The 27,773-nt window shown below is 42.0% G+C and overlaps 1 protein-coding gene across 2 annotated transcripts in view; it reads left to right on the plus strand.

Moving 5' to 3' along the window:
- Positions 1–27,460, plus strand: part of FILIP1 (filamin A interacting protein 1) — a gene marked incomplete at both ends in the record, with an annotated part of 60,841 nt that extends 33,381 nt beyond the window's left edge. The window contains 3 exons of one of the 2 annotated variants that reach the window (XM_079550003.1): positions 9,940–12,745; positions 18,802–18,859; positions 27,420–27,460. In XM_079550003.1, the coding sequence (XP_079406129.1) occupies positions 9,940–12,745; positions 18,802–18,859; positions 27,420–27,460 (2,905 nt within the window). Of the gene's footprint in view, positions 1–9,939; positions 12,746–18,801; positions 19,009–27,419 lie in introns of those variants that run through there. The other variant, XM_079550002.1, reaches the window with a different exon arrangement.
- Between the last annotated feature and the right edge of the window lie 313 nt (positions 27,461–27,773).

The following is a 27,773-nucleotide window of genomic DNA, read 5'->3' on the forward strand; positions in this document are numbered from 1 at the left end:
CTTCCCAGTGAAAAAAAAAGCTGTGGAGGTTGAAGGTCTAGCTGGCCTTCACTGTGACATCCTACAAGATGTCTTCTGTACCTCAAGTGCTGCCGTTGTCTTGGGTACCAGAAGGGGTTGGCCTGGTGACGATGCAAACATAGCTAGTGCAGACTGTAGGTATGCCACTACTGTGCTCTGCTTTCTCTGCACTGTCTTGCACTGTCGGCTCACATCCAGACAACTTCTGTGTCTGCATCTCATTTCATGTGCTTTTATTTCTGAGTTAGAGAGTAAGCTGGAGAAGCTGGTGGTCAGTCCTAAGTGCCTTCTCAGGATTGCTGATGGTCACAGGTGTCAGTGGTGACTACCTTGAAGCAACATGTATGGTGTACGTCACCTTGTCTCTGTGATCTGACCTAATCAAGATCTCTTTCAGCATGAAGCTGATCAGGCCCTAAACAGATTGCCCAGAGAGTCTTTGATGCCACATCCACAAAGGTCTTTAAGACTCAAGTGGAGCAGGCTGTGTGCCAGCTGCTCTGACTGAGCCTGCTCTCAGCCCATGCCTGGATTAGACATCTCCAGAGTCCACTCTGACCTCAATCAGTCAGTTTTAGAATTTGGCACCATCATTGGTGTCCTTGTGACTCTGCTTACACCAGGGTGATGTGGCTTAGACTGGAACAGGCTTTGAGCCATACTCTGGGTATTACCTTTAATGTGTCCCTTACTAGATTGCCTAGTAAGGACGTTAGTAGTGCCTTCAATCACCTTCTGATCTTCTTATAGCATACTATTGTTCTGGCTGCTGATTTTTGCTGCCAAATTGGTGACAGATAAAGATAACACCTTGAGGTGTGTGGTACAGACAGGAGTCAAATGGCTGCTGTGAGTGGTCAGATTTTTTAAGATGATCTGAACCTGCAGTGGCTTTCCCATCTTTAAGTCATATCTGTACAAAACTGGCTGCTATGGACACACAGCTCCTCTGTTAATACAAATATTGAGTAAGAATCCTCTTGACATCCCTGGAATGGAAGAAAGAAGAGCTAGGGCAGACAGAAAGGGACATCTATGAAGGCTGTGAATTTGGAAGAAGTGAGGGCTGGAAATGGAGTAGAGTGGTGAGGAGGAGGCCAGGACTGAGCAGTAGGTGCTGCAGGACTGTGACAGTTGTGCAGGGAGTGAAGAGACTGCAGCCAGCCAGGTCTGGGTCTGAGCCAGGAGCAGCAGCAGCGGAGCAAATCCTCTGCCAGCAGGTAGCTGGCTCTGAAACCTGCTTGCAGAGTGCACAGTGCTTCTGGGAGCAGGTTGCCTTGAGGCTGCCCTCCTGCTACTGCTGTCAATTATTTTGAAACTCGTGCCACAGACTTTTATGTAGGTGATCTACAGGGTCAAAAAACTGTGATCCCTCTACATGCCACATTGTTCTATTTCAATAGTGAATATTTATTTTAGTGTTTTTCATTGTGTATGTGTAGTTTTCCCTTGTTAAATAATGTGTAGCTCTACCAGAACAGTTAGTAGGTCTGCAAAAGCAAACATGTAAGGACAGGGTAAGTAGATTAAGCAGAACATTTGTCTGCTTGAGGCATGTAGGTTGTGGTAATTTCTAATTATATAATCAAATGTGGGTATTGTGCAGAAACTTTCCTGTGACACTAAAGTGACAGAAATATCTTGGGATGCATCAGTTTTGCATACAGGAGGTGTCAATTTCTCTGTAGCAGAGATTCTAGAAAGTTGCTTCATTCTAGAAAGTGTTTAGTTCATGAAATTAGGGGAGAATGGAAAGGGAGAGCGTGATTCAGGCTGATGTGTGTTTCCCTGGAAAATGTGACCTGACCCCTGTTGAGCTCATGTGACACATTTCCTCCATGGCACTTGTAAAGTCACACGAAGCTGATTTGCATGGATAATGACGTTTTTACGCTGAGCATAACTCCCATTTTTGGCAGCTTGCTGGAGCTGGGGCTTGGATGTGCCAGGGTTCAGAGGCAGACAGGGCTGGGACCCAACTGTCATGTCCTAAGTACCCTGCAGCCAGTGTCCCCACCAGCCCCCACCCCGTGGAGTTTCTGTTTCCTACTCAGAAACCTGCAACTGTGCCCAGCAGCCTGATGGGCATGCGGAAAATAGGGCCTCGAACTGTGAGCATAGAATCAATTGTCAAGCACCTGCTTTGCAAATGAACGCTGCTCAGCCAGCATACTGACAAGGGCAAGGGTCCTAAGGAAAAGTAGTGAAAGGAATTGAATAGTTTCCCCAAATTGTAAGTGCACGCTGGCCCATTTTTGTGGATAATTGTATATGATGTGATATGCTTTAAGCGGTTTGGGGTAGCAGAGGCTTCCCAAGAGTAGGGGGTGAGCAGTGAGAAGGGGAAGAGTGAAAAATAAAAGAGAAGGAGAAGGGGGGTGAGAAGAGCATAGTGGTTTCCAGTTCTCCTGCTGAGGCTGGACAGGTGACCGTGGCCAATGGATGGAGCTATCAGGAAAACTGAGGGAATCCCCAAATCCCTTTGTGTCACTTTGGGAACAAAAAGGGCGATTGAAGACATTTTATCACAGGGATCTGGCAGAATGGTGCTTTCAGACCTCATACACAATCTCGGTTGGCCTTGCTGCTATGCACGATTTTCCCAAACCAAATATGCACGTGCACCAAATCCCCAGAGGGTTTCTTCATGCCTCCGTGCCTCCATCACCTGCTCTGCAGCTCAGCCCCGTTCCGATGGAACGCGTGGACTGAATCGAGGAACCTCTCCTGTGCGTAGTAGCTCAGCTCGGGGCAAGCAGCACCCTCCGACATCACATGAGCGCTTTTCCATCGCTCGCCTACGACCTGCCCGTCCGGCGGGGCTGCGAACTCCTCCGCACAGACTTCTGGCAGGGGGGCCTGGAGCGCGGCCCGCGTTGCTACGGGCGGCCCCGAGCTCAGCCCCGGCCCCAGGCGGGCTCCTCCACACGCCCGCCGCCGTGCCGCCCGCAGCCCGCCCGGAGCCCACCATGGGGGCGGGCAGGGCGGCCCCCTCCCCTCGCAGCCCCCCTGCTCCCGCCGTCGCCCCGCGGCCGCCGCCCCGGCCCCGCGGCACGGCCGCCGCCTCCCCGCTCCACCCCTTCTCTGCCCCGGCCGGCGCCGCGGCCCTCCGCAAGCGGCACGGCGGGGACGCGGCGGGGACACGGGGAGACCTGAGCCACGGCTCCGTCCCTCCGTCGGGGGCTGCCCGGTGGCTGCAGGTGATTTATTTTGGTAGCTTTAAAAAAAAAAAAAAAAAAAAAAAAGCCCAATTATAAGGTAAGATCATTGCGATTTATTGTATTGTTTTTATCTTTAATACGTACTATTTTTTTTAATCATCATTTCCCATTATTTTCGTTTTTGTTGTTTATTTTCCTTTGTGTTGTTGTTGTTATTTTTCATTTTTATTACTTTTCCTTTCATACTTTTCCTTTCCATTACTTTTACCATCTTTGCTGTCGTTTCGCTGTGTTTACCGTGAGCGGTGCCGGGCGCTCTCGTACCTGCGCGCTCCGCCCGCCTGCGGGATGCGGGCAGCAGCGGGGAGCGGGGGCCGGGCCGGGCCGGGCCGGGAGAGCTGCAGGGACCGTGCCGAGGTGGGGATGCAGCCCGCAGGTGCACCGGGAACTCTCGGGCTCCGAGAGCCGCAGGTTGAGCAAGGCGGGCGTCAGTGTGGATGGCTTGATTTGGAGCAGGGTGGGGATGTCGGGGAGGTGGAAAAATTTCCGTTTGTACAACGTCAGCGCTAGAAATTGGCAAAGAGGAGAAGAAATTACAATGTAAGACAAGCTGTGCATACTCTTAGATCGAGAAAATGTTTCCCGTGGTATCATTTGGGAACTGTCATGTAGTTCTGAAGCAGCAAGAGTGTTGATTTGCTTTTGATATGCTTTGATACAGTCACATCTCAGAAGTTCATTCAGCAGTGAAGAGCGTGTGATTTTTTTTTGCACTTTAATTTTGCATGGAGGATAGCCACAAAAATTTCTCCTTAGGTTCACCAGATATACAACTGTTCTTTTTACAAGTTTTATTTGTTTTCAGCGTTGATAGATTCTGATGTCAGATAAACTATCAAACAGCTTGAGAAGTTCCGTAGCAAGTTCCACAGCAATTCAAGCACATGTTTCTTTGCTAGCTGGCTTTAAGTTTTGGTGGATAGGAAGGAGAAAGCAAAACAAATGACTTTCCCTGCCCTAGGACCTGATGTCACCCATCTTCTCTCTGCCACTGGGTATGAAGTGGGCATGAGATGGATAGGAGAAGGGCATGAAGTTGGGTGTGAAGTGGCTATAGGGTGGGTCTGAGGTGGGCATGAGGCGAGTATAAGGTGGGCATGAGGTGGGTATGAGGGAAGGCCTCCCAGGGCTCACACAGGACAGTGAGTGACTGCAGACTGGCTCAGGTGATGGGTAGCTGCCCCCACCAGCTGCCAGCCAGCCCATCCCACTCTCATCAGGCTGCTTCTCTTACCGTCTCAACAGCCCACAAAGCAGGGTGGAAGTCATGGCATCCCATCAGAAGAAATGTGTGGGAGTTGTAATGGTAGAAGAGGGTACTATAGGAGTAGTATCTCTGATCTGGTTTTGTGCTGGATTTCTGTGGACCTTGGGGCTGTATAAGAGTTCAGTTAAAAGGTGCCCCAAAGGTCTCACCTGCTTTCCAGCCTCTTCCCACTCTGCTGTCACTGTCTCGATGGTAGGAGAATCGATGGTAGGAGACGGTAGGTTCTTCACATCACTCTGGATCACTCTACATCTATTGTGGGTTCTTCGCTAAATACCTGGAGATCTCTTGGAAGCTCACCTCAGCCTTCTTGCACAGTGGGATCTAAATGTTCCTGTACCAGGTCATGCACAGTTTTTGGAAATCATTGAGCATCTTACTCTAAGTAACTTGAAACTTCATTATATTTTCTTAAAATACTGTGTGCCACCTTGAAGAATCATAGAATCATAAGGTTGGAAAGAGCCTACAAGATCATCTAGTCCAACCATCCTCTCATTACCCTTGCTACTACAAGCCACTAAACCATATCTTGTAGCTCCTCATCCAGATAAGGAGGGCTCTTACCAGCCAGCACTAGGCAGCACTTCCCAGTTTCCTAAGTTGTATTTCAAATGTTTTCATGAAGTATATTAGAAAGCAAGACAGTGCTTACTTATCACTGCTTGTAATTTCTTTTGCAAATGTAGACAACACCTAATGCTTGATTTTGGTTAAGCTCTTGCTGCTCCCACATCTTTTACTGTTTACAGATAAACTAAGTCCCATCTAAAATTCAGTAAAACCCACCAAAGCTCTTCTTGTATGAAGTTATTGTCTTTATGAGCCACCACGGCATCATTCTCCACCTGTAAGCTGTAGTTCATGGTGAAGTCTCATTCTAGTCTTAGGACAGATGCTGTGAAGATGATACTGTGGGGTTCCTCCTATGCGCCTCAGTGAATGAATTTGACATACACTGAAGTAAAGCAGGAAAAACAATGCATGTGGTTAAATTAAGTCTGTAACCATAGAAGAGATGTTGGACACCTCCCCAGCACAGCCGATGTGCTGGTGTTACAAACCAAGTCTGCACTGTAATCCAGTACTGTCTCTTACAAACACACTGACATAATAGCCAGACTTGCTGGCAGCAAGCATGTAGCTGAGGGGGGAAACTGTATGGTTTTGGCCAGGTTTCCTTTATGGAAAAAATGCCTTCTAGACCTGACAGAGTGATCAGCCCCAGCCTGAGCAAGTCATTCAGGACTGGTAGGACAGAACTTAGGCGCATAAGCTCGACAACAGTAGCAGGGCCACTTCTCTGGAGTGTTCAGCAGCTGTTGGTATCCCAGCCCATTTGAAGCTTCTAGGAGGGAAGGGGAAGCAAAAAGGCCCTTCAGCCTCAAACCCTCAGGAAGGGGGACACGGAGGGCTGGTACCTTTCCACTCACCTCTTCACCCTTGCTGGCAGTTTCTAGCACACTGCTCATGAAGGTTAAAGCCAAGTCTTTAGCTGCTCTCTCCTCACTACTGTGTCTTCCTGTTCTTCAAGCTGACTGATCTACAGGTGTCTCCATGTCCTTAACCCCACTGCAGCACTCCCACCAGCTTTCCTTCTGCTGACAGCAAAAGAAAGGAAGGAGAGGGAAGAGCACCTGGACCCTCACGGCAGCAGAAGGTCTTGCATTCAACATGTGACTTGAACTGTATGCTTTGATATAATAGGTAGGGAATCACAGAATCACAAAATCACAGGATGGCCTGTGTGGGAAGGGACCTCAAGGATCATAAAGCTCCAACCCCCCTGCCACATGCAGGGCCACCAACCTCCCCATTTAATACTAGACCAGGCTGCCCAGGACCCCATCTAATCTTGCCTTGAACACCTCCAGGGACGGGGCATCCACAACCTCTCTGGGCAGCCTGTTCCAGCACCTCACCACTCTCACAGTAAAGAACTTCCCCCTGACATCCAACCTAAATCTTCCCTCCTTCAATTTAAAACCATTGCCCCTTGTCCTGCCATTATCTACCCTTGTAAAGAGTTGAGAAACTTGTGGGAAAAGGAGAGTGCTGTGCTGATATCATCAACGCTTTCCACTGACAAGCAGCAGTTAAGATCTGCTGTCACAAAGCACTAAGCGGATCTGCCTTCACCCCCACTGTGGGCTGGATGCTCAGCCCATGAGACTGATACTGATGGCTATAGATTATATAACTTTATCCAAATAGTTATGTTCATCTCTAAAAAAAGATAAGCAAACCAAGACAGCAAATGCAGGCACTGGGATCAGAGTGCCTAACTATTGTCTTGTCATTGTTTTCACTAGCTCACATTTCATTACTAAAGTGTTGTGTTGTGAGTTCCTCCCCCTCCCCCCCCTTTTTCCTTTTTGCTTGTTTTGACTCTAAATGCAGGTGCTTTCAACCTCCTGACAACCTGGAATGCAGTTAATGCTCTAGATGACACATTAAGGACGCGTGCTGTGAGTCTCTGCAGTGCTCTCAGCCTTTAGCAGAGCCCACGCAGGCCGATGTCACTTAGCAAACAGCAGCAGCAGTGAGATGAGAAGCCCGATAACAAACCGTTTGTGAGGGTCAGGATGAGGCAATACCACTTTGCAGTCCTGCTGAAATTCTGGTTTAGCTGCTGAGGTATAAGAGTTAGACAGGAGACAGAAAAGCAGGAGCAAGCTTCAACTCAGCATTATTTTTAGTGGCTAGAAATAACACTGAAAATGCACAGATTTTGTTGATTCATTTGGCACCTGTGCAGATGTAGATGTGCCCCATCCATCCCTTAAAGAAGTAGTTTTCCTGGATGTGGAAAAGAGAAGTGCCATCAAGCATCAGGCTTCTGTGAAAGCTCTCTTCTCAGACCCTGTGCAGTCTGGTTCCACCCTCTAAAAGCTGAGGCACATAAAATACTCCATGGTGCTTCCTACCCTGTTCAATATGCACGTGTAAGCTACGTTACCAGGTTGTATTGTCACAGCTATGATAGTTTATTTTTGCTTTTCCCACACTGCAGATCCAGTTATTCCACACTTCTGAGCCTCCTGATAGGCACAGCATGGTGACAGTGCTGATGTGCTTTCTTCTGGTGTTGCTCAGCTTCATCCCTGGCATTTCTTTGTCTCAGATTAACAAACAGGTATTTCTTTTGTTTTCCAGGGATGGGCTTTCTCAGCCCTATAGGCTCACAGGTGGCTGCTGGGAAGTGAATTGCTTTGCACTCTGCATAGCATCCTGGCTACCTGTACTGCTAGGTAAAATTGCACACATCCCCTATGAACAGCCTGGCAATTCAGAATCATAGGCAATGATCTCAGCATCTCCAGATAGGCTTTCAAATGGGAAAATCTTTAAAAAGAAAACAAAGATGTCTTCTGTTGTTGTTGTTGTTGTTTGTTTGTTTGTTTGTTTTAATTGATAGGGTCCACCTTCAAATTTTCTCTTTTTATGAGATCTCATATTCTCATTTATAAGTTAATGACTGGGAGATGGGTTGCTCAGGGCCTCATGAGGCTAGCTCCCACTGTTCTGTTATGGCAAAAATTATTTTGTGAGAGGATGTGTCCTACTTTAAAAATGTAGCCTAGGAGAGATAGGGAGAGTTCTTGGCAGAGACTTTTGCATAGAGCAGTGTGATAAAGTAGCTAGGGAATATATTGCATGCTAATAAAGTTTGTCCTTGAGTGTGAAAAGTGAGTGCTTTGTGAATAGCAGCAGTTTTTTTTTAGCTTTTGATACTCCAACGTGACCCATAATGAGGCATACATAGACCAGCATGTCTTTTCAGTCCCTTCCAAAGAGCTGCCAAAACTAAAGAGATTTTTTTGTGACCAGTAAGGGTGGCTGCAAGGTTTGTTTGTTTTTCACTCTCCTGCTGGTTCCTACTATTCTCTTACTCCCACATCCTATCTGATTTGTTTTCAAACGCATTCTTCAGCCCTCTCCTTCCCTACCTAGTGTATCATGTTCTGCTTTCTGGCTTCCTTCTCTTTTCTCATAGCTTTTCATTCCAGTTCCTGTTCCCTCTGGTCCCTGAGGGATGAGGAGTGAAACATTAATAGCTGTCTGGCTTTATGAGCTTAGAGTTCAGGTGAGTTCAGGAGATATCCCTGGTGCACATATTGTGTCCCAGAGCTCTCTGCAGCACTTAATTCCTGGGGCAGCAGAGCGAATATGTACCCGTGCTTCAGCCACTACCACTTACAGGGCAGGAGTTCACTCCTGATAAAGTTGGTCTTTGCTGAAACTTGGGGGTTTCAGTTGCTACCACTGAAACTGCGGTGGTGAATTGCTCTGCTGTTATCACTTCACTGTGAGTTACAGTTACAAAGAAATTTGTTTCATGAATGGGTGAGCAAAGCAAGTGGATTTGAATCATTACATTACACTTCCTTATACCAAAGTTGGTGCTTTGACAGTGGTTTGAAAAATGTGTCATTTCACAGTAAATTCACCATACATATCTGTCTTCTTTTTAAAATCATACTGCTGCTTTTGCATTAATGCACTAGTAAGGAATATATCCCTCTGTTACTTGTCACTCTTTATTTTTTATGTCAGTGTATCTGCAATATGAACAGATATAAAATAGGAAGTGTGCTTCATTTCCCTACTGAAATGTTGCATGGGTAATGGCTAATGCAATTTTCCATGCTGGAAAATGTAGGTCTGTATTATCTTTCTGAGGATTGATCTGATCTGTGCTTTTGTATTTCTTGAAATACGAAGGTTAGTTGTAGCCAAAGGTTTGATGACTCTTGTAGTCAACAACATCTGCTACTGTAAATGGCAGTGTGACAAGGAGAACAAACCTTTTAACATCTGTTATCACTGTGCCGGCAAATTTCTCTTACTGCTAATTTCTTATGCCTTTGATGCCCAGATGGTTATCAGTCATGTGCTAGCATAATCTTCTGTCCAGCTGCTATATTTATCATTAGCATTTATAAGCATTTGTGTACGGTTACATATAGCAATTGGTTTTCCTTTTTTATCTTATTTTCACACTTTTATATATGTGAGACATTTATGAGGAAGCCATCATGCAAAAAAAAGTGAGTAAAATGGATTGGTGAGTAGATAATACCTATCCTGATAGGATATGATACATCCTTACCAACGTCATCCTAAATGAGAAATAAATGCAAAGGAATTAAAAACTGATGTCTCTCCTGTCTAGACATGTATAAAATTTCAGTGTCTGAATTCATGATGATTTGATACAGTTTTCAGTTAATTTTCTGATTTAAGATATTTTGGCTGGGGAATGTGAATGTGGTAGGTTGTTACATGCTGAAAGGTGACAGAGGTTATTGATGGATATAAAAAGAATCTTGGTGAAAGTGAATTAAAAATAGAGAATTACACCAAATTGAGAAATGTACCAAATACACACATATTGTAGTTTAATCCATTTGTTCTAACTTGTTTCAGATTGAAGAAACTTCTTGAGCAGGAGAAGATCTATCAAGCCCGAAAGGAGAAAGAACACACAAAGAGACTCAATAAACTAAGAGAAGAACTAGTCAAGCTCAAATCATTTGCACTCATGCTGGTGGATGAGAGACAAATGCATATTGAACAACTTGATCAACAAAGCCAGAAAATACAAGATTTAAATCAAAAACTAAAGGAAGAAGAAGAAAAGCTTAAAATTGTTACTGCAAAAGCAAAAGAAGATGGACAAAAGCTGATGCGGTTAGAAACGGAACTTGAACACAAAACATCGTCATTTTCTCAGGAACATGAGGAGATGACTGCTAAACTGGCTAATCAGGAGTCACATAACAGACAGCTAAGGCTCAAATTGGTTGGGTTGACTCGCAGAATAGAGGAGCTAGAGGAAACAAACAGAAGTCTTCAAAAAGCTGAGGAGGAACTTCAGGAACTAAGAGATAAAATAGCAAAAGGGGAATGTGGGAACTCTAGTTTAATGGCAGAAGTTGAAAACCTCCGCAAGCGTGTACTTGAAATGGAGGGAAAAGATGAAGAGATCACAAAAACCGAATCCCAGTGTAAAGAGCTGAAAAATAAACTGCAAGAGGAAGAGCACCATAACAAAGAGTTGAAACTTGAAGTGGAAAAGTTGCAGAAGAGAATGTCAGAACTAGAGAAACTGGAAGAGGCTTTCAGTAAAAGTAAGTCTGAATGCACTCAGCTACACTTAAACTTGGAGAAAGAGAAGAATTTAACTAAGGATTTGATAAATGAATTGGAACTGGTGAAGACTCGAGTGAAAGACCTTGAGGCATCAGAAAGCAAGTTGGAAAAAGCTGAAATAAGCTTAAAAGATGACCTAACAAAGCTGAAGTCATTTACTGTAATGTTGGTTGATGAACGGAAAAATATGATGGAAAAAATAAAGCAGGAAGAAAAAAGAGTTGAGGGTCTAAACAAGAATTTTAAAGTTGAACAAGGGAAAGTTATGGATGTAACAGAGAAACTGATAGAAGAAAGTAAGAAATTTTTGAAACTGAAATCAGAAATGGAGGAAAAGGTGTCTGTTTTGACGAAAGAAAGGGATGAGTTAGTTGTTAAACTGAAAAGTGAAGAAGAAAAGTCCTCAGAACTGAGCTGTCGATTTGATCTGTTAAAGAAAAGAATTGATGGTATGGAGGAAGTGGAGAGAGAAATTACAAGAGGTCGAGCCAGAAAAGGACCAGAGCATGGCTGTCAGGAGGACAACAAGATTAAGGAACTCACTATTGAAATTGAAAGACTGAAAAAACGGCTCAAACAATTGGAAGTGGTTGAAGGAGATTTGATGAAGACAGAAGATGAATACGATCAGCTAGAGCAGAAATTTAGGACTGAGCAAGATAAAGCTAACTTACTTTCTCAACAGCTGGAAGAGATGAAGCTCCAGATTGCCAAAAACAAAGCAATAGAAAAAGGTGAAGCAGTGAGCCAGGAGGCAGAGTTGAGGCACAGGTTTCGTCTGGAAGAGGCTAAAAGCAGAGATTTGAAAGCAGAAGTTCAAGCTCTTAAGGAAAAAATTCATGAACTGATGAACAAAGAAGACCAGCTTTCTCAGCTCCAAGTGGATTATTCAGTTTTGCAGCAAAGGTTTATAGAAGAAGAAAATAAAAACAAGAGCATGGGGCAGGAAGTTCTGAATTTAACGAGAGAGTTAGAACTTTCTAAGCGTTACAGCCGCGCTCTGAGGCCCAGCATAAATGGACGAAGAATGGTTGATGTTCCTGTGACATCCACAGGTGTGCAAACAGATGCTGTGAGCAGTGAAGCAGCAGAAGAAGAAACTCCAGCTGTGTTTATACAGAAATCCTTCCAGGAGGAGAACCACATAATGAGCAATCTGCGACAGGTGGGTCTGAAAAAACCCATGGAGCGTTCTTCAGTTCTTGAGAGATACCCTCCAGCAGCAAATGAACTTGCGATGAGGAAATCTTGGATACCGTGGATGAGAAAGAGGGAACATGGGGCTCAGGCAACTCCAGACAAAGGAGCCCGAGCCCACAGTGGCACAGCACATCCCGGGGAGGTTGTCCTTTCACCAAAGCAGGGTCAGCCTCTTCATATTCGGGTGACACCAGACCATGAGAACAGCACAGCTACTTTGGAAATAACCAGCCCAACCTCAGAGGAATTCTTTTCAAGTACCACTGTCATTCCTACTTTGGGAAATCAGAAGCCACGGATAACCATCATTCCCTCTCCAAATATTATGCCTTCAAAAGGAAAAGGCAGTGAAAGTCCATTGGGCCCTGACCGTTCCATGTCTCCAGTCACTATAACGACATTCTCCAGAGAAAAGTCTCCAGAGGGAGGTAGAGTACCTTTCGTTGACAGACCCACATCACCAATTCAGATTATGACAGTATCAACATCCGCAGCACCAGCAGAAATCTCTGTTTCTCCGCAGTCACAAGACATGACCATGGGAAGGGCTGTTTTCAAAGTAACACCAGAAAAGCAAACTGTCCCATCTCCAATCCGTAAATACAACACCAACGCCAATATTATTACAACAGAAGACAACAAAATCCACATCCATTTGGGTTCCCAGTTTAAGCGCTCTCCTGGTGCTGCACCAGATGGTGCAAGTCCTGTGATAACAGTCCGACCAGTGAACATAGCAGCTGAAAAAGAAGTTGTCACTGGTACTGTCCTACGGTCACCCAGGAACAACCTGTCCTCGCGGCCTGCAGCAAGCAAGGTGACAAGTACTATCACTATAACACCTGTAACTACGTCCTCCACACGAGGAACGCAGTCCGTGGTAAGCAGCACAGTCCCATTTTGTAACCTTCATGGTCAGGAGAAGGGAGAGCATAGTTTGGGATTAAGACACCAAAAGGGAAAGCATGAGTGGGAAGAGGAGAAACTCTAGGCTGCCATACATGTGTTTCAGATATAAGCTTAGCTATAAGATCTGAATTTGCCTATGATGGAAATGGGTAATTTTATGCCAGCATTGGACAATGATACAGAATCACAGAATGGCTTGGTTTGGAAGGGACTTTAAAGACCACTTGGTTCCAACCCCATGCTGTGGGCAGAGCTGCCCCCACCAGATCAGGCTGCTCAGGGACCCATCCTGGCTTTTAATGCTTCTCTGGGCAACCAGTTCCAGCACCTTGCTACCCTCTGAGTAAAGAATTTCTCCCTATTATCTAACCTAAATCTTACCTCTTTTAGTTCTAAACTGTTCCATGTTGTCCTATCACTATCTGCTCATGTAAAAATTTGGGCTTCTTCCTGTTTATAAGTGCCCCTAAATATACTTTTGGCATTAGCTCCCAAAAGAATAACTTTGAAAGGAAGTCCATGCAAAGCTACTGAATATAATGGAAGTCCTGTAAAATTCCAAGTGAGAAATAGACAAAGAATGATAAAGATGACAGCAATTTCTGCTAAGTACAAATTCTGACTTCTGATAATACTCTTAGTGGTTTTTGGCCCAGCTGGAAAGTCCTTAGCATCTAATAGTGCAGGCTGATATTTCTTTGGTAGAATATAATTACATTTATAACTTAATTAACATCTGCTGTAATACTGGACTCTGTAGAAATGAACAGCCAGACCTGGTACCATTGTTTTGTGCTCCAAGTCTCTTGCCAGTGAATACCAAAGTTCTTTCTGTCCCATCAACGTTACCAGCTTTTCTAAGTGCTTTCACTACCACATTTTTTGCTGCTTTCTGTCTATGTTGGTTCCCTTTTTTGATAGTCCTGTCCCTCCCTTAAGATTTACTAGGACTTCAACATCATTTTGCAATGTTTTAGTTGGGAAAGAAGAATTTGACCAACATACAAAAGCAGCAGTACTGTATTAATCCAAAAGCTTATTTAGCTGCCTGTAGCAGTTAGGGTAAGATTATTTTAAGTGGATAAACAGAGAGTAATGTTTTCCCCAGTGTCTGTTCCCAGTTTTTGGCAGTAGGTGAGTATTTCTTTCTGAACCAGAGCCTGTAGCCACCTTTGTGTTTAACAGACTGTGGTAGAGTTTTCTTCTATCTATTCTGTGTTTTGAACTTGCTTATTCTGTTGTTTCCACAAGATCATAGGGCAGTGAATTTCTCTGTGGGCTGTAGAAAAATGCTGGTTTTTTGTTTGTTACCTTTTATTGCAATACCTTAGTTGGTTACAGTCTCTTTCTTTTAGCTTGACAAATACTGAACAGTCATGCCCTGTTCATTTGCCCATGTCATTGAGGAGTAGACTCAGGTAACATATGCTTTAGTCATCTCAGTCCAAGCTGAAATGTCAAAATGTATTTAAAGTACCTTCAAAGATACGGAAGCACTTCTACGCTTCTAGAGAGATGCTGCCATTCCCATTTAAGGCCAATGACTCATAGAAACCTGCATTTGCCATGCTGATCTATTTGGGATTGCATGTGCAATCTCTGCTCAACATTGGAGATGTTTTACAGGGACTTCTGTATACTACAACCAACTGCTCATTTTTTAAAGTCTCAAGTTAATTCACTTATAAACTCCTTTGTCTCTCAGAAGTTTGGAAAACCTTTTTTTGAGAATTCCCCATTCTTTTTTACTAGATGGTTGACTCTTCTGTGGTGATGCACTGGACTGTGGCAGACAAAACATTTTTTCTTTTGTTTTCATCTGGCTAAAATAGTTTCTTTCATCACTTCATCCCTGATTTGGAATGTAAGGGAATGGCTCAACCATATGATTTATTTTATCTTATGCTTTCCTTTGTATTTTAAGGCCCATGTCAGATTAACAGGGAACTTCTAACAAACTCAACTGTACTTTTTCCTCCTTAACCTCTGAAAAAAACAGAAGTTGTAGATTCACCATCTGTTTTGCAAATGGCTGATTTATAAACACCTGCAACACCCCTGGTCAGGAAAAACAAGGTGTAATCACTTACTGACCTTCGAAGAAACCAACATTGGTAATGTTTTGAGGGTATGAACTCATAAAATCAAAGAAGACAAACTGAAACAAAGCTGCATTCTCAGCTCATTGCTTTTGCTTTTTTTTCTTACCTCTTCTCTTACAAGGTAGCTTTTACAATATCCTAATTCAGTACAAAGGGGAATTCTGAAATTTCTAGCTCTCATCTGTCACTACAAGTTTGGAGTTACTATTTTTATATTTGAAAACATTTAACTCATTTTCCAATTTTAATTTATAGAGTTATCTTTAGTACTGCAGGTGAAAGTAATTCTAGAGTGCACATGTGGTGCTGTTCAAGGTTCAGCCTGTGGTGTCTGTGCCCAAAAATCCAAAACCAGAGACAGCGGCTTCATGGTGGAGCAGATGGGAAGTTGAGGGATACTACTGTTGATTAACAGCAAACTGTACGGTAGAGTAGCTGCAGTTTTCTGTCTCTCTTAGTTAGGCCTTCTGTCTGTGACAGTTTTGACATAGAGAAAAGGGGACCACAGTCCAAAGAAATACCAGGCACCTGAAAGTAAGTTGGAAAGATTTTGAGCAGTCAACCAAAAAGATCAATCAAAAGAGGTACCTCTCTGTGACTGTCTCCCCTGGCATCTGAACTCACTGGCTTCTCTGAGTAGGGCCTCAATGTTTTGGGGTACTTCATAGAATAACAGTCTCATTTGAGCTGGAAAGGACCCTTAAATTTCATCTAGTCCAACTGCCCTGTAATAAACAGGGATATCTACAGATAAATCGGGTTGCTCAGAGCCTGGTCTTGCCTTAAATGTCTTCAAGGATGGGGCACCCACCACATCTTGGGGCAACTTGTTCTAATGCCTCATCACCTTTACTGTAAAAAACCTTTTCTTCATATGCTCCTCTCTTTTAGAGGCTCTCTTTTGAAGCCATTACCCATTTTCCTATCACAACAGACTCCACTGAAGAGTCTGTCCCCTTCTTACAGCCTCTGTTTAGATTCCCTGGACCTCCAAGGCAGGAGTTCTGTTGCATCCTTCAGTCCCATGCTGATGTGATGGAGGCTACCCCAGTTAGACTGAATTCAGTGTTTAACATATAACCATAGCCACTTGGATTTCAAAACCCAAACCTACCCCTAAGCTTCCAGTTGTTGGTAACTGCCTTTCATGATTTAGTCACCTAAACATACTTCCTTTGTGTTATTTTAAGCACTCTCAAGTACCCTACCTAGCTTCCCGCTGCTTTATCAGAGGTCTCATTACATCCCCTTATATCACCTGGCCCTGTGCAGATAGCTTGAATAGCCCACAGCATCTCAAGTTGCAGTAGATGCTTTTATGTCAGCCAGGGAATTGGACTGTTTCTGTCTAGGGCAAGCTGGTCTCTGATCTGATCAAGAACAAATGCTGAAAACACACCTTTGTTATCAAAATATTCCAAAAGCGATCACATACATTAATACTCTCTCTCCTTCTGTGTATCCATCAAGTACAGTAAAGCCGACTGTAGTGTTCCAGTAGCACATATAGCCAGCTCTGAGCCTGGTAACTTCACCCTGCCTTCCTGTGAAGCGATCCCTGCTGGCTGCATCAGAATTGAGAGCACTCCTGCATCAACCAGAAGAAAAGATACAGCCTAAGAACACACGGGGCTGGAGGGGATTGCTTGCAGGTTGGCTCTTGGGAGGAATCACCAAGAGGCAGACGTTTGTATGTGTTTTCTGCCTCAGACGTTGCTGTAGAGAAACGTGTCCCTTGCCTGCTTCCACTGCTACTCTGCCAAAGGAGACGACTTGCAGAAGAGCTACATTTGTGCTGTTTTCCTTGGCTTAACAAACACAAAATGCTCTTGCAGCTGTCTGCAAAGTGGGCATTAGCTTCCATAGAATCAACATGTTTGTATGCCATAATGAAGGAAACTAAAAAAAAATTAAAGCCAGTTGGAGTTCTTTTCACAGTGATTTCCAGCGATTTAGGCTTGAAATGAGTAACTTGAAAGCACCCAAATCCTTCGTTAATAATTTACATGCGAATAAAGCTGAAGAAATGCCTGGGATTCCAGCTACTTCATTTGATTGCCTCATGTTTACAGACTGTGGAGTTCTTTCAGGGAGCACAAGATGTTTGTCATTTGGGTTCCCTGGGATGTTGACATATTTTCCAAGGCTGATGGAATGCATTTGCATGTTTTGCCCTACAGAATTGTATGGGCCTAACTTGTTTTGACATCTACATGTGAGTTCCATATTAGCCTTCAGACTACTATTGTAAATGTTGCTTTTAGTTATTGAAAATGGCTTCCTGCCTGCCAGGCAGACAGCATTCAAGTTTTCCAATTGTGTTTTTTTTTGTGTGTGTGTGTACACATAGGGGTTTGAACTGTTCTTAGAAGATTAAGGAATAGTTTTCCTTTGAATACTCAGGGTGCAGACAGACGGCTCTGATGCTACCGGCTGGAAATACTGTGAGAGAGAATGCTTTTTTGTGGAGCGTTTTTAAAAAACACTCTAAAGTAAATGAATATGTGTTGGAATCGATCTGGTCCTCTAATCCAATTTTCTTCAGAAATTTATTTTGTTTATATGCTGTAAGTTGCAAGGTTTAGTCATTTATCAGGTAGTTCTAGCTAGGATTTCTGAATCTTATGAAAGGTGTTCTCATTTGTGAGAAATGAGAAAGGTCTTTATTGATTATCTGAAAATTAAAAAGACAAACTTGACTTGCAACAGAGATGCACAAGTTTTCACTGTTAACATTTGTGTCTATATTGCATGCTGCAGAAGGTAAAAGACATTTTTCTCTCGGAACTGTCATAATTACAAGTATTTCTTTTAGATCATGGTCTGTAAGGAGTAGCTTCCAGTTCTGGCCAACATTATCTGGACAGAAAAGATGTGTTATCTTCTTTGAATCTTTTTGTCCCATCCTAGTGCTCCTTGTATCTTTACAGAGTGAAATTCAGTTGCCTAAACATGGATATGGGTTGCCATTCCCAGAGCTGTAGGAGGCCTCATGGCCTGTGACTGGAACTCTAGCTGGGCACAGATCTGTGGCTGGCATGGTGTTAGATCTGCCAGCTCCAGGCAGGGGACTGGGTCCTCAGCTGGCTTCTCTCCAAAATAAAGAAACATTAAAATTGTTTTGAGCTCTGGTTTATTCTTCTGAAGTGCACAAACTTGAGTATAAGAGTGCTAGGGAGGTTGTTGCCAAGACTGAGCTGGTAGAATGGCTGTGTCTGCCCTGCCTTGAGGTAGCCCTGGCAAGCTTTGCCTTTGCCAGAGGTCAGCAAGCTGTGGCTGTGACTCCCGAAGGAGAATTCTTTCCCACATCCTTTCTCCTACAGCAACAGGAAAGGGAAATCCAAATCTTGGCTCTGTTTTGACCCTATTTGCTTCCTTCTACCCCTGTACTTCCCAGTGCAGAAACAACCAGCCCCAGCCATGGCCCACTGAACTAGGGGAAGCAAAGTTCAATTTTATTTATGTGACTGAGAGAGTTTGTCCCAGCTCTGAAAATATGGCAATTAGCAAATTAGCCTTATGTGGCTATTCTATTTTGAGGGCCTGTGCTCATCAGTGTGCGCGTGTGATGCTAATCTTGTGCCTGTCTGACAGCTTGGCCTTGGCTCAGAGCCCTGCATTGTGGTGTGCTGCAGAATCAGAGATTTGCAGGGATTCTCATCCTTATGACATCTTGATCTAAAATGCTGGTCCCCCGCTCTGGAAGACTAGTTTAACTCTGATTTTCTACCTTTGGCCCTGCTCTAGTGGTATTTGCTGCAGATACATTTCAAATGTGAACGTTCATTTGCCGATAGGCATGATTTAGGACATTGTTTCTTGAGTAGTAAATGAAGAAACTGTAAAAAGTGTAATATATGAGAATATGTGAGAAGAGGAAGTCCTCAGTTCATGTCATTTCTCTCTCTGTGTGACTCTTTTGCAGACAGCACAGGATGGGTCATCCCTGAGACCTACACCCACCCGTATTCCCGTGTCAAAAGGTATGAAAGCAGGAAAGCCAGTAGTGGCAGCCTCAGGAGCAGGAAATGTGACAAAATTCGAGCCTCGTGCCGAGACTCAGTCTATGAAAATAGAACTGAAGAAATCTTCAGCCAGTGGCTCTGGCTCCCTGGGCGGGGGTCAGGGCTGATGGCAGGTTCAGGGGGTATGTTCTGCAGCTGTTACTGCTACCATGAACTACAGCCCCCTGTCTGTGGAGTTGTTCATGATTGTCCATACTAACGAAGCCCTTCACCTGTCACTCACAACCAACTAATGAGTGTGTGTGATGACTACTTGAGTAATCAACATCCTTTACTTACTTGAGTAAACAACATCCTTTTGTTTTCTTATTGAAGGAGGAAAAGAACCATCGAAAAGGCAGTGTACATCAGGAATACATTCAGCCTGGGAAGTGAGAATGGGCAACTTCACCAAGTTATTAATCCAGCCTAGGAATTCTTAATGCTTGACTTGGTAACTTTTTAATGGACTGAAGGAAGATCACTTTTAAATAACTGTCTTCCATCATAACAGATCACTTTCTGTCCTGGCTTCTGTGTGGAGCACCTGCTTATAACCACATTTTTTAGATGCTGTGGTACCTAGGGACCTGAGCTTTTATTTCAATAAAAGCTAGCGTCTCACATACAGCAGAGGCAGAAAGAAGGGACCACAGGTTGTGACCAGCCTTGTATCTAGGAATTTCTCCTGTAGATCAGCTTTTCTCACCTGTGCTTCTTTTTCAAGGCAGTGACAAAATTCAGGGGAATGGGGAGGTTGCACAATTTAGGCAGCAGCAGCACTAAACAGCTATGTATTTCTTCAAGACCTTTAATACACTTGTAGTTAGTGCTTACAGCTGAGTCTCTCTTCTGTGGCTTAGACTGCCAGCTCTGGGGTTAGATGAAGGAAGTAGGCCTAAAGGTGTTTAGTCTTTAAAAAAAAAACCTTAGAGGAACATTGATCTGACTACAGTCAATACAGTCCATTTGTGCATGCTCCAAAAACCATGAAAATCTATGAAGCTATTTAGTTGACATCACTGGGCTTGCAGTTTTTCTTGTTAGATGGACTTGTGCTCTGTAGATAAACTTGAGCTGTCAAGCATCCTTATGTGTTAGAGGGAGTGTCAACACAGATTACTGATGGTAGCAGTTGCTACCTAAAGAGATACTCCAAGTATGGTCAGGGAAAGAAAAAAGGTCTCTATGATCTCCTTTATGGTCAGTTCTCACTTGTTTGAAGTATTTTGTGTTAAGTACAGACTGCCTCAGAGTACCATGGAGATTCATCTTTCTTCTTCTCTCTTTTTGGTTTCTTCATTTGTATGTTTGCATTTTTAAGCATGTTTTAAGGAATTGTTCCAGCATGGAAATGGTGTGGATACTGATGATTGTTACAGTGATTTATTTAATAACGCTAAAGTTATTAAAGGGCATTTCCTTTAAGTGATCAATTTGCACAGAAGAAAGTTGCAAAAAAAAGAAACTGAGCAGACTGATAAATTTTGGTTTTAAAGCTTGTTTACCTCAACCACTACAGAAAGCTGTAAAGGACTGGTTAGGAATAGCTTTCAGAAGGAAAAGCAGGAAGACTACCAATAAATAATAAATACAATTCACGGAAAGGAAAATGCACCAGTGTGTGAAATATTAAATAGCTTTCTGTCTGAGAGAAGAAATTTGATAGAAGAATCTGCCACAAAAGGTCGACAAAATTATATTCAATCCAAACAGTGCTTAATCTTCAGTCTGCACTTTGCAGTGCTCTCCAATTTAAGATCCAGATATGGCCATTATCCCAGAATACAGCTGACATTTTATTATTAACGTGAAGGACATTTTGTCTGTGATACGAAAGCTGCTGTCACATAGAAAAAGAAATAGACTTCCTTTTCTCCATCTGTGCAGCACCTTCAGTACCTGCTAATTTTAAGGCTCTGTTTCCTATGGCACCTGGAAATCAGATTCAAATTTTTCATAGCACTCAATTCTCACTATTTCAGATAAAACTTGGAAACTGGAATTATCAAGCGATATGAGTTACCATTCCAGAAGTGCATCAGACCCTCTCAACTAATTGTTATAGGTTAAAAGCCTCAGTCTGACAGTAAATGGTTACTGAGATCTTACTGTTCTATTTGTAACAGAGACTTTTAAGCAGATGTTTGAAGAAAACTTATTAAGAGCTTTTAGCTGGATAGACCCTCTAAACACTGGCACTCAAACAAATCTTTAGTTCAAAACAATCATTTAAATAATGCTGCAAACATGAGCCCCAAGCTAATGTGGTTACAGTGATGAACTACAGCTGGCTTAAGCCTTCCTTTTCATATCCTTTTTTCAAAGAAACGAGCTATTCCTTAGTTAACTTAACATTGCCTTACCCAGGGCAATGTTCTAAGTGTGCCTGTGGTTGAAAAAATGGTTTGTTTTGCCTAAGATCTGAGAAACTAATTCACCTGAAGAAATAAGCCAGACTTACAGTACCTGAAATCCAAGACACACACAAATTAGCACAGCTGAACCAGTACTGCAGACACAAGCTAGGAACTGCTCTATGGAGTCAGAAGGATTATATGAGACAGATTTGAGAAATTCCAGACAGGTCAGACCAAGAATGCTGTTATTTTTCCTGGGAACAAAAAAAAAAAAAAAAAAAAAAAAAAAAAAGAACGTTTGCTCCATAGCCAACCCAGCAGAATTGAAGAGTTGGAATCAGGCAACTAGTTTGACTGTTAGCTACAGATATGTATTTTGTTGTATTCAGCATTTCTAACATGTTTTGACTGAGCTGAGATTCTTGTTTTGTAAAGGCAGAAAGAATGTAAGGTAATGATACTTTTATTATTATTATTATTTTTAAAAAAAGGAAAGCCTGTAGTTCAGAAGTCTTCAAAGTTGAAACTTAACTGTCTTTATTTTATTTGAATTTCTTCTGAATCTGAAGACTATTTTTAGTGACTATAGTAAGGTTCTCTGTTCAGTAGGTCAGCTCCAAAGGGTGATTTAGACAACCAAGTCTAAATAGAGTCCATAATGCTCCAGTTCAGCTCCCAGCTTTCCTTGTATTGTCTGAGCACCAGAGACATGCTGAAGATCTACCTGACGTTCTGCTGCTGCACTTGCCTACCAGTGTTGTGGCCCTAGAAGCGCAATCTCCGAACCTAACTGAAATCCAGATTCTAGGTATTCATGTCCTTTTAGGACATAAAATCAACAATAAAGCCACAATTTCATGGTCATTCAAAGTCAGGACATAACCAACCACCAGAGTCAGAAGTTGTAGTCTTGTCCTTGGCAATTCCAACCCGAGATAATACTGACTTCCATCTGGTTGACCCATGAGTTGTCACAAGTGTTTCAACTTGCCTGGAGAACTGATCTGAACTAAAAGGAATCTAGCAACAGACATGAAGTCTAATTTTAACCTAGCCTAAATGCAAGCTCTTGGGCCAGAAAAAGAAAGGGAGAAGGTGTGGGAAACCAGTAGCTGTTTTAAAGTGGTTGTAGAATCATTAATCTCCTAATAGATCACATACCACAGGGATATGTAGTAGTGCTACTTATTTTAACAAGCTTTTGATTGAACCTGTCCTTCAAAGGCATGAGTCAGGACCCTCTTCTCAGCAGTTCCTGAGGTAATTCCAATCAGCTCCACCAAATTCAGCAAGCACTGACAGTTGAGAGACTGACGATGGCATTCTCGTTCCCTTCTGTAAAGGCTGTGCTGTTCTGCATGGAGGAGTTCCGTATTCATTGAGCAGAAACAAAAGAGTGGTTGAGTGATCAGGATATTGAAGTATGGGGGAAGTTCCCCTAGATTCAGGTCCCTGATCCAAAGGCTGCTTTTAAGCCTGGCCTTCTGTGAAAAGAAGGCTTCTAAGATGAAATGTCTGTGTTTATCCATCCCTCCATCTGTCCTCTGTCAATGAATGACATTGAACACATCCACCAGTTTTGGCCAAACCTGACAAAGCAACAGAGGTCCCCAGAATAAGAAGTTCTTCACGTTTAATGAAAAGGGTGACTGAGAAGAGGAGCAAGACCTTAGCAGAACCCCACTGTGTGAAAGAATGCAGCATGAGCTCACCTTCAAGCAACATCAAAGAACAAACACAAGAGAGTGATGTCAGAAATGCCACAAGGACAAGCTTTTTTCAGACCTCAGATTTTACTAAGCACCAAAGAATCAAACTGTCAGACATAAATCCATAGGAAATTAATCGGGCCTTTATTTACGGGGTTTCTTTATGCGTATTTTACCATGACTGGGTTACAGTGCAGAAAACCAGCTTCCTCTGCCCAGGTGATCACCAGGAATTACTGATGCTCATTCTTTCTCTCCCTTTCCTTTTTCCCTGTATTGATTTTTTCAGTGAAGTGGAAGAGTTTCAATAGCAAAATGCACTCAGAATAACAATGATAAATACAGTGCTGTTTGAAAGAGAGGAAGTACAGATTTGAATCCCATCAGACACAAGCAAAATCTCAACCCATAGCGCCCACATTACGAAATACTGCTCTTAACATGGACTATCTGTGCAAATGAAAATTTCCATTTCTTTCATTGACTTTTAAGCATTTCAAATATTTTCAGGATATTGAGAGAAAGGGCCTGATCTGCTACTCTTTTCATGAGATGGCTGCTGCTTTGTGAGTGCCAAAAAGAGGAAGGAGCTTCTGGCAAGGCTTAGCAAGACACCTAATGCGCAGAGGAACGGCGGGATTCAGAAGTTACAGCACTGTACTCTGCATTCCTGCTCAACATACCGTATCTAATCTGAACATCTCTTGCTGCAATCTCTGTCCTCATCTCTTTAAATCAGAAAATAAGTCAGTAATAGATGTTAACTAATCTACATCCATATTTGCAACATAAAAAAAGGTTAGCATGCACCTAAATTCTGACATCAGCTTTTTCCCTTGTACCCATGCTAGTGCTAAAACGGTCGAAGTTCAGACTCACTAGGAACAGATGAACATTTTTATTTTGGTTATGCTTCAATAAGAAGTGGAGAAATTATTTGTTCTGGCTGACATAGCCATACCCAGCCCATAAGGCTTAGGTAGAGCGACAGGAGAACAGGAGAGGAGCCAACGCATCCATGACAAGATACAGATCAGCATGCACTGATGTGTGAGATTTTGGTTCTAGACCCACCACAAAGTTTTCTGCTGCATTTTCAAGATTAGATCCTGTCACCTGAATGCTGTTACTGGATGAGTATTGCTAATGTGGTCATGAGCAGAGCAATGTTTGCTCTTTCAGTCAAAGTATGACTGAAAATGAGGGAGCACAAAACTTCATCTCTAATGTTTTAGAGGAGCTTTCTCATATTGTTAAACATACTAAGTAAACAGTAGAAGAAAAACAGATTCTTATTTATTTTGCCCACTTTTTTTTCCTTTTTGTGACACCCATTAATGTGGTTCCTCAAAAAGCACAAAACACTTTTGTTACTTTTCTTAATATGCCCATAGAATATACATCACCATAGCAATTAGTTGCATTTGAGTACTCTCAGAAGTCACATGAATATGCTGATTCATGCCAGTTAGATGCCAAATCATGTTACTGCTTGAAATGTGCTACGTGTTCTAAAACATGTTCAATATTTACATGAACATTTTGTGATTCTGATCAGAAGCTGAAAGTCATGTCTTTAAAGAAGCAATCTACCATCCTGTGGTGTTTCAGGTGCTTGGCATAATCTGCAGCAGTCAAGACAATTTTCAGACCAATTATATGTTCCTATCAATGGCCAACTTCATTGAATCTGTTTGAAACCTGCAGTTTGCTGACAGAAGATTCAATGAGCTCATCTTTTGAACTTGTTTTCATTTAGGGGAATGTTTTTCTTAGGGGAATGTTTTTCTCCCCTTCATCAGTGTGAGTTACCTTCTTTCCCTTAATTCTGACTGAGCATACTCTGACAGACCTCTATTCAACATTTCTCACTGAAGATGTTAACTTCTGATCTCCATTACTACCTATGCTGCCCTTACAAAGCTTTTTGGAAGATGCAGTGAGGATTAACTACTTTCAAATTCAGAGCTGTCAGCTCTGAAATTCAGGTACAAATCGTTCAGGTACAAATCATTCAGGTATGAATGGTTCCTCACTTTAAAAACTCTTTTTCAACGGGATTATAAAAATAGAAATACTGACAGATGATTTAGTTTTGTCACTTGGATGCGCAACTTTCTGTATCATTTGGTGTTTTTTGTTTGTATATATTGTAAGAAAAAATTAAACTTACATGCATACATTAAACATACATTAAAATGTCAGTTGATGTGCTTCATTATGAGAGTTGGTATTTTTGATAGGCCAGTTGCTAATGCTGTGTTTCTCTGAGATATTCCAGCTTACACTGGGGAGACGGAAATCAGACTGATCCTTTTTATTATGTATCTTTGTTCTCTTTTCCTGTCATTAAAATAACTTCATTTGCGTTTAAGTGAATTGATAGCTCCTTGAAATATTCAGACCTAAAAGCCTAGAAAAATGTATGTAATTATATCCTACAGATACCATATTCCTACAGAGGTTACTCCTACAGAACTGTGACAAAATCTACCCTACTGTAGTTTCGGTTTAATAACTGTTTGAATACCTCTTCTAGTAACTACAGTATGTAGTATGTAGTATGTAGTATGTAGTATGTAGTATGTAGTATGTAGTAGTTTGAGCAACCTGGTCCAGAGGGAGGTGTCCCTGCCTATAGAAGAGGGTTGGAACTAAATGGTCTTAAATGTCCTTTCCAACCCATACCTCTCTATGACTCTGTGTACATAATGCATACATATACATATTATATGTAACAATTTAATGCAAAATAAATTGTTAGGAAAAAAAAACCAACCAACCAACCAACCAAACAAACAAAAAAAACCCGGTCCATACATATAAATGAGTGTGAGAAAAAAAAATGAACAAGTAAATACTAGAACTGGAAAATATTTTTTTAAATATTTTTCTGACTTTTTAAAAAATCATTATGTTTAGTCTGCAGGACAGCTGACTCAGAAACGAACTGTATTTTTGCTGTTCATTCAGTATTGAGCATTCACAAGGAAAATGATATTTTCTACAGTCCATTTAGTTTTTAGAATTTCGTTATTAAACTATGAATAAATTGATTATTAAGAAAAAGTGTTTCCTATAGAATTCACGTGACTCCCATTGACACGAATGGGAGGTTTCATTCGACGTTATAATCTGACATTAAATGCAGCTTTTTGCATAATATTCCTCAAGAGCATGAAGTTAGAGAACAGCTCTGCCTGTAATTTTTTCTTGCCATAGTTTGCGGTTCTTTAATATTAATTGCTCAAATTTCTGAGAATAAGCACACACATATTCCTGAAAATCATTTCTGAATGTAAATTATATAAAAATGAAATGCTTTCATGTAGGAAAATCTATTACTTCATTTGCCACACCTTATTTCCTTGGATGTTGCCTTAGCTGTGCTTTTCTCGGTCAACACACATAAAAAACCTAACTGGAACCTGCCATCTAGTGGCAACATTCTGGCATAACGAGTACACAAAAAGCAGTGACCTTTCTTTTAATGTAACTTACTTAAGCACCTTTCAGGTATTAGCAGACAAAGTCAACAGAAATGTCTAAGGGGATAATGGCACGGTTAGTACAATTTCTTGGGCTGCATACTTTCTGAAAAGTCTTCAGGCTATTAAGAGAGGAAAGAATCTTAAAAAACCAACAACATTTCAATTAAAAAATGAGTATTAATGAAAACATGTTACTGTACTTCTAGCTAGCATCGGTGCAGTTATATTATTTGAAGTGTGCAAAATACCTATTTTCAGAGATAATGTCATTGGCTGATAGCTAAATTCTTCTATTAAAAATTGCCTGTTGGAGCAGTGTACTTAAACAGAAAAGCTGAAGGCCAAGCTGTGAGCCAGCATTTCAAAAGAACCTCGAAATTAATCAGAGAGCTCTTGTGTTACACTCAGGACAAAATTAAATTGGGCCTTTCAAAAACAAGGCAAATACTTCCTTTTGCATAATATGGCTGGAATTTATATTCCAGGCAATAGCAAAATTCCGCAGACTTGCTGAATAAAAGCAGCATCAGATTCTAAGGAAAATTCAGATAAAAACAAATGCCCACGTACCTCTTTCTTAACCCCACTTCAGAATCGCCAGCAGGTTTTTGATGATTTTGCTCAGATAGGATTCAAGATACCCAAATTGTCCTCCACAGGATTCAGGTGTGGGGCTGAGCCTTAGTGTTCCTGTGGTTCAATTTATTCAGCTGTATTATTCTTTTTTTCCAAGTGATGGATTTGACAGTGAAGTGGGAGCCAAGGGCTCCAGAGCCCTAGCATGGTACTAGTTAGGTTTCCCATTGCAGCATTTAAACAGAGCATTTTTTATCAGACAGTGACGTTAGAGAAAGGCTGCAAGGTATTTCCAGAAAAAAAAAAAAAAAGCACTTTGCTAATGTAATTGTTCTTCATGATAGTAACTTGTAATTTATTTCCAGTTTCATAAAACCAAATGTTTTGCTCTCTTTTCTTTTAGAGAGTGTCATCATTCACCAGTTACGCATGAGCTCTAGATGAGCTACCAGCACCCCAGTATTCTCTCTGTGTGCACTACCCTCCTTACCAGTTGGACGGATCACTGTAGAAGCCCTCTACCATCAACACCAGGGTCACTTGTGCTACTGATTATTCATGGGAGTATTTACTGCTTCCATTAGATTTTATGTATTCTTGGTAGAGCTTTAAGAACGGTATTTTGATACAGCCAGAGGGAGATAAGCAGTCTTTCTGCCAGCTGAATTTCACTTTTATTTGCAAAGCCTGAGGCACGTGCTTGATTTTGTTTGCCATATAATTTATTTTTTTAATACACTTTGTAAAGTAACTGTCC

The sequence above is a fragment of the Tetrao urogallus genome, assembly GCF_951394365.1.
Source record: "Tetrao urogallus genome assembly, chromosome: 2".
Lineage (NCBI taxonomy): Eukaryota > Metazoa > Chordata > Aves > Galliformes > Phasianidae > Tetrao > Tetrao urogallus.